Here is a 7893-nt window from a genome sequence, read left to right as displayed (position 1 = left end):
CTCTTTCCTCACCTCTCCTCTCCCCTCCCTCCCTTTCTTCCTCTTTTTTTCTTTCTTTCTCCTCTCCCCTCCCCTTTTTTCTTTCTTTCCTTCTTTTTCTTTCCTTTCTTTCTTCCTCTTCCTCCCTTCCTCTCTCCTCTCCTTCCTTTTTCTTTTTCTTCCTATCTCCCTTTCTTCCTTCCTTTTTCCCTCCTTCCTTCTCTTTCTTTTTTCTGTCCTTCCTTCCTTCCTTTTTTTTTTTTTTTGAAAAATAAAAACCCTGGTAAGTTAAATGAATTTCTTTTAAGCCATTGTCATTACAGCCCATGCATTAAGGGCAGCCTTAAAGAGATTTACATTGCCTGTCACCGCCTCCTCCAGTCTCTTGCACAGCTGGCAAAAGTCAGTGCCAAACTTCTAGAGTCCCAGAACTGGTGCACTATAGGTGAGATGGTCCCCTGCTGTAGCCACTAAGCTCTAGGTGAGAGGAGCTGAGACCCATCAGAGCCCAGCTGGCAGCTTCAGGTTGAACCAGGAAACCTGACCTTCCTGTGCATCCCCCAACCTACAAATGCAAAGGATCCTTTTTTTTTTTTAAGATTTTATTTATTTATTTGACAGAGACACAGGGAACACAAGCAGGGGGAGTGGGAGAGGGAGAGGGAGAAGCAGGCTTCCCACGGAGCAGGGAGCCCAACACGGGGCTCAATCCCAGGACCCCGGGATCACGACCTAAGCTGAAGGCAGACACTTTACGACTGAGCCACCCAGGCGCCCCGCAAAAGATCCTTCTGACATGCAAGCCCTCAGGTGGAAGGGGTGCCCCTTGCCATGGAAGCTGAAAGTGGATCAAAACAGGCAGAAGGTCAAATGGGATAGTTCAAACAAAAGGCCAAAGTCACCACCTGGAGATAACAAACAAAAACTGCACCAACACTGACCCCAGATCTATTCTGAGACAGCCTCCACCCCACCTGGCTCCCAGTCCTTCCAGGATAGGAGAAGGCTGGAAATGACCCAAGCGCCCACCCCCTCCGCAGGCCTAGCAGGCTTCCCCTGAGACAGCTGTCTGGAAACACAGCCCAAGGCTGTGGTGAGATGCACAGAATGTAGACCCCTTGGGGGACCAGCAGTCAACTATTACAGAAAGAGAAGGAGGGCGCCTGGGTGGCTCAGTTGGTTAAGTGTCTGCCTTTGGCTCAGGTCATCATCACAGGGTCTTGGATCTAGCCCCACATCCAGATCCCTGCTCAGCAGAGAGCCTGCTTCTGCCTCTCCCTCTGCCACTCCCCCTGCTTGTGCCGTCAAATAAATAAAATGGAGGAGCAGGAGCAGGAGGAGGAGGAAAGAGAAGGAAATAAATCACTTGGAGGGGGCGCCTGTCGGTTAAGCGTCTGCCTTCGGCTCAGGTCATGATCCCGGGGTCCTGGGATCGAGCCCCGTGTCGGGCTCCCTGCTCCGCGGGAAGCCTGCTTCTCCTCTCCCACTCCCCCTGCTTGTGTTCCCTCTCTTGCTGTGTCTCTCTCTGTCAAATAAATAAATAAAATCTTAAAAAAAAAAAAATTACTTGGAGGATGGTGCTCCAGGGTGAGAAGTTCTTTCAGTGTACTGGGCGGGATGGGAGAAAACAACTCAGAACCTGGTGGGCATGCCTGACAAAACTGCCACTACTAGGTTGAGACCAGCCAGATTTTCAGTCACCAGTCAGGGTGTTCAGGGATGTCCCTCCCCTGCGGCCTGTCAGGATTAACGTCTCCTGCCTGTGAGGCTCCTGCAGACCTCCAGCCAGCTCACAACCCCCAGTGAGTGGTTTTCCACCAAACACCCATATAGTTATTCAGCACCTTTTTCTGAGCATATCCTGCTCTCACAGTGAAAGAATTTACACTCTGGAAATTGGCAAACACTACAAAGCAGAGATGGAGTTTTGTTTTTCTGAATGGCTGGATTTAAGAAGAAAATGATGACATAATGGTAAGAATGCACCCTAGACTTAAATGTGTAAGGTATTTTGGGCTATGACATTGTGCAGGACACAAAAAAATCTCAGGAAAAATAATGAAGAAATAGCCTTCCAGTATTACTATGACTCCACTGAGAACAATGTCACACCATGTGTGAATGAGGAAAATTCCAACATGTATCTATTTGTAATTAAAAAGGGAACTACAAAGAAACTCACATAACTCACATCAAAGAAAATAGGCAAATGATAGGAACAGAAATTGCACCACAAAAGATATACACGTGGTAAATAAACACATGAAAAAATGCTGAAAATCAGAAATCCCTAGGAAATGCAATTACAACATAGCACTACACACGCATTAAAAGGGCTGACATTAAAGACTGGCCCTATCAAGTACTGTCAGGGACTGAAGATACTGCAACTCTCACACACGCCTGGTGGGAATGCAGTGGTGAAAAGTTTAGATCCCATTTTGGCCCTTTCATGAAAATGTTAACACTCACCTACCTGTGACTTAGCCATTGTGCTTTGAGTCTAAACAGAAGAAAAATAAAACCTCTATCTGCATAAGGAATTATAATGAAAATATAATTTTCATAATAAGGGATTCGTTTGTGAAAGGGAAACACTGGAAATAACCCACATGCTCCAAACAGATGAAGAGATCAATAGTGGTACACATCCAGAGAAGAAAACAGTACTGTAGACTGAAAAGGACATATATGTATGACGACATCAGAGGCGAATGACCAAAGTAAAAGGTAAGAGGGGTGTCTGGGTGGCTCAGTCAGTTAAGCATCTGGTTTCAGCTCAGGTTGTGAACTCAAGGGTTCTGGGATGGCTGCTGCATCAGGCTCCCTGCTCAGCAGGGAGTCTGCTTCTCCCTGTGCCCCACCCCCAGCTCATGCTCTAAATAATTAAAATCTTTTTTTTTTTTTTAAGATTTTTTTTATTTATTTATTTGACAGAGAGAGAGACAGCGAGAGAGGGAACACAAGCAGGGGGAGTGGGAGAGGGAGAAGCAGGCTTCCTGCCGAGCAGGGAGCCCGATGCGGGGCTCGATCCCAGGACCCTGAGACCATGACCTGAGCCGAAGGCTGTCACTTAACCAACTGAGCCACCCAGGCGCCCCTAAATAATTAAAATCTTAAAAAAAAAAAAAAAAAAAAGGGTGAGAAGTCCAGCTTGAGGAGGAATGGTATATTATTTTTAAAGATTTTATTTATCCATTTGTCAGAGAGAGAAAAGCAGGGGGAACTGCAGGCAGAGGGAGAAGCAGGCTCCCTGCTGAGCAAGGAGCCCAGTGCGGAACTTGATCCCAGGACCCTGGGATCATGACCTGAGCCAAGGGCAGAAGCTTAACCCACTGAGCCACCCAGGCATCCCAAGGAATGGTTTATTTAAGGACTTCGGGAAAGAAGCAAGACTTGGGCAACCTTAACAGAAGTAGGACTCCACACCACTACCACCAGTAAGACCTGCTTTTATAGCCCTAGAGGCTGGGGTGTACCTGGGGGACAACCTGGGAGTCGGATGGTTCAGAACAGGTGTCTGCCATAGCTGTGTATGATACTAAGAAGAATGCTGGCTAAGCGGGGTCACAAAGTTACATCCCTGGCCTATGCAATCTCCTATTTTTGTCCTTTTCCAGCCTGCACCACAATGGCCTTGACATGTAAGCACCACAGAGGACAGAAGAATTCAGAGACTTTTGCATCATTTTGACGTGTGTCTGAAAGTGAAGAATTTCCGTGCACATTTATCCCTCCCAGCCAGTCACTACATCTGTGGATACACTTTCTTTTTTTTTTTTTTTTTAAAGATTTTTTTATTTATTTATTTGAGAGAGAGAGACAGCGGGAGCAGGAACACAAGCAGGGGGAGCGGGAGAGGGAGAAGCGGGCTTCCCGCCGAGCAGGGAGCCCGATGTGGGACTCGATCCCAGGACCCTGGGATCATGACCTGAGCCGAAGGCAGACGCTTAACAACTGAGCCACCCAGGCGCCCCTGTGGATACACTTTCTTAAGAAATACACACCACCCAGGTGGCTGGTGTCTCCTCTGCTCCCTAATTGCCCAATCATCTAGATGACCAATTACAGTTCCCCTGCCCCTGTGGAGTTACAAGTGAATACTGCACATCAGGCCACAAGGCTCCGTTGAAGAATCTGGGGTAGAGATTCCACTCAACAGCGCCTGGCATCCTGTGCTATCAGCTGTGGACAAGCAAAATATTCCTGTTGTTTCCACAGCACTGGAATGGTCTCAACTGCTCCCTCTTCACGGTGACCTCTGAGCACACAAAACTTGCTAGCATCCAGACCACAAAACTCAGATGTGGATCCCGGGAGGCTGTATTAGCTAGAACTGATATTACACAGGACCCCACACTGGGTGATTACACAAGAGAAATTTATTTTCCCACAAATCTGGAGTCTAGAAATTAGACCTAAGGTATCAGCAGGGTTACTTTCTTTCCAGGTCTCTCTCCTTGGCTTGTAGATGAGGATTCCCTATCTTCACAGTCAACTGTGTATGCCTATATCCTCATCTCTTCTTATCACGAAGCTATACTGAGTAAGAGTCCATCCTAATAACCCATTTCAACTTCATGATCTCTTTGAAGATGCTGTGTCTAAATATAGTCACATTGTGAGGTTGTGGGGGTTATAACTTCAAAATATGAATTGTGGGTGCACATTCAGCCCATCAGATAGGTTTTAGAGTTAATGTAAATTAAGGCCCAGGCTGAAGAATACTAATGCTGTATGTATGTAGATATTATCTTCTCTGGGACACAATAAATTTGGAATACAGTGAAATCTGTTCACTCCTACATGCGGGCAGAGCCCAATTCTGCTTTCAAACCACTCCTTAGAGGGAACACAACACCTAAGATAACAGGTAATTAAATAAAAAAGACATCTATTCATGCATAAACCAGAGCAACAAGTGGCATCCAATTCCTGTTACTGACTTGGAAGCTGCAAAGATTTATCAGGAGCATTGTAAGACCAACAAGTCCCTAAGAGATTTAGTGTTCCTGTGCAAGTAACCACCCAGAACACAGATCAGGTACTGATGGTCAACACTGGGTCACATGCATGACCAAAATTAGAAGGAAATGAAGAGGCTCAATTACTCATAATTTCCATCAGCAAATGACAAAGGAGAGGTCAGCATTCTTAAGCATATTGGGTGGTGACTGACACGTTATTGGGACCATCCAGGTGGCAGAGATGACTTCTGCCATGGAATCTGGCAGTGATTTCTCGCAATAACTTCAGACACATCAGAACGCAATATGCAACTTCTGAATATTTCCCAAAAGGCTGGAACTTATGGAAAGTCACTGAACTGTAGACATTCAGGTGAACAAAGTTCCATTCAGGAAGGTGGCTGCCACGTTCTATGATATTTTAACTCTTTCTGCAGTGTGAACTCTCTAGTGTGGAATGAAGACAGATAATGGGCTAAAGGAATTGTGTCATTCACATACTCATGAGACCTCACTCCAGGGTTAATTCAGATTTTTATGAAACTGTATCTTTGAATTATCTCCCAAGACATCACATGCTAATCCTATTGAATTAGAGGATAGGGATTGAACATATCAATTTTAGTGAACATAAACATTCAGTTCGTAATACTGCCCATAAGGACACTATTAACTGTATTTCCTCCTGTTGAAGGAGACTGAAGATACAGCTGAAAGATTCCCTACAACACCAGCACCCCTAAGGCCTGTTGCCACTGTGAACTCTGTGATGATAACTGAGAGCATCATGACTGAAAAAAGATTTCCCACATTCACTGCAAGCAAAAGACCTTTCTCCTGTATGAATTCTCTGGTGTTTTATGAACGTCGACTTACACTTCCAAGATTTCCCACATTCATTACACTTATAAGGCTTTTCACCTGAATGAACCTTTACATGTACATTGAGGCTATTTCTTCTGACAAAGGACTTGCCACATTCACTGCACTCATAAGGCCTTTCCCGAGAGTGAACTCTCTGATGAGAACGGAGGACAGAACGAGTGGTGAAAGATTTCCCACACTGACTGCACTCATAAGGCCTTTCTCCAGTGTGAAGTCTCTGGTGATCACGGAGGACAGAACTAGTGGTAAAAGATTTCCCACATTCACTACAATCATAAGGACTTATTCCAAGGTGACTCTGACGATGGTACCGGAGGGCACAGCTATGACTAAAAGACTTCCCACATTCACTGCACAGATAAGGTTTTTCTCCTGTGTGAATTCTCTGGTGTTGAATGAACGTTGACTTATAGTTCAAAGATTTCCCACATTCATTACATTTATAGGGTCTTTCACCTGAGTGAACCTTGATGTGCACATTGAGGCTATTTCTGTGGAGAAAGAACTTCCCACAGTCACTGCACTCATAAGGCCTTTCTCCGGTGTGCACTCTTTGGTGAGAACGGAGGGCAGAACTAGATGTAAAAGATTTTCCACATTCACTGCATTCATAAGGTCTTTCTCCCGTGTGTACTCTCTGGTGAGAACGAAGGACAGAGGTAGCGGAAAAGGATTTCCCACATTCACTGCACTCATAAGGCCTTTCTCCTGTGTGAATTCTCTGGTGTTGAATGAATGTTGACTTACACTTCAATGATTTCCCACATACATTACATTTATAAGGCTTTTCACCTGAGTGAACTTTCAGGTGCACACTCAGGCTATTTCTTCGGACAAAGGACTTGCCACATTCACTGCACGCATAAGGTCTCTCTCCAGTGTGAACTCTGTGGTGATAATGGAGGGCAGAACTTGTAGTAAAAGTTTTGTCACATTCACTGCATTCATAAGGCCTTTCTCCAGTATGAAGTCTCTGATGATCACGGAGGACAGAACTAGTGGTAAAAGATTTCCCACATTCACTGCATTCATAAGGCCTTTCCCCAGTGTGAACTCTCTGGTGAGAATGAAGCACGGAACTAGTGATAAAAGACTTCCCGCATTCACTGCACTCATAAGGCCTTTCTCCTGTGTGAATTCTCTGGTGTTTAATCAACGATGACTTACACTTCAAAGATTTCCCACATTCATTACATTTATAAGGCCTTTCACCTGAGTGAACCTTTCTGTGTACCTTGAGGATATTTCTTCGGACAAAGGACTTGCCACATTCGCTGCACTGATAAGGTCTCTCTCCTGTGTGAATTCTCTGATGATACCGTAGGTCAGTCCTAGAGATAAAAGATTTCCCACATTCACTACACTCATAAGGCCTCTCCCCTGTGTGAATTCTCTGGTGTTTAATGAATGTTGACTTAAACTTAAATGACTTACCACATTCGTTACATTTATAAGGTCTTTCACCTGAGTGAACCTTTATGTGTACATTCAGAGTATTTCTTCGGAGAAAAGACCTGCCACATTCGCTGCACTCATAAGGCCTTTCTCCTGTGTGAACGCTCTGGTGTTTAATGAATGCTGACTTACACTTTAAAGATTTCCCACATGCATTACATTTATAAGGCCTTTCACCTGAGTGAACCTTTATATGTACATTGAGGCTATTTCTTTGGAGAAAGGACTTGCCACATTTACTGCACTGATACGGCCTTTCTCCACTGTGAACTCTCTGGTGATAATGGAGGACAGAACTACTGGTAAAAGATTTCCCACAATCACTGCACTCATACCGTCTTTCCCCTGCATGAGATCTCTGATGATATGAGAGGGCAGACATAGAGGGAAAAGATTTTGCACAGCCACGACACTTATAAAACCTTTCTCCAGGTTGAATCCTATGAGTAATCAACACTGAGCTACAGCTAACAGCTTTTGCACATCCACTGCAAACGTAACTCTTCACCCCACTGTGCCATCTCTGGGGATGAATGAGGACAGATTTACGGCCTACGGATTTCCCACATTTGCTGCACGTGTACTGTCTGGATGCACTGTGAGTCTT

The 7893-nt window shown here is 45.0% G+C and overlaps 1 protein-coding gene across 1 annotated transcript in view; it reads right to left on the bottom strand.

Moving 5' to 3' along the window:
• Nucleotides 1-3930: 3930 nt before the first annotated feature.
• Nucleotides 3931-7893, bottom strand: part of LOC116622412 (zinc finger protein 850-like) — a 41029-nt gene continuing 37066 nt past the window's right edge. The window contains exon 3 of the mRNA XM_032388883.1: nt 3931-7890. Coding sequence (XP_032244774.1) covers nt 5686-7890 — 2205 coding nt within the window. The 3' untranslated portion in view covers nt 3931-5685. The remainder of the gene's footprint in view (nt 7891-7893) is intronic.

This window comes from Phoca vitulina, unplaced genomic scaffold (genome assembly GCF_004348235.1).
Source record: "Phoca vitulina isolate PV1807 unplaced genomic scaffold, GSC_HSeal_1.0 scaffold52, whole genome shotgun sequence".
Taxonomy (NCBI): domain Eukaryota; kingdom Metazoa; phylum Chordata; class Mammalia; order Carnivora; family Phocidae; genus Phoca; species Phoca vitulina.
The sequence above is the reverse complement of the archived record's forward strand: the minus strand, read 5'-3'. Positions and strand labels throughout refer to the sequence as shown.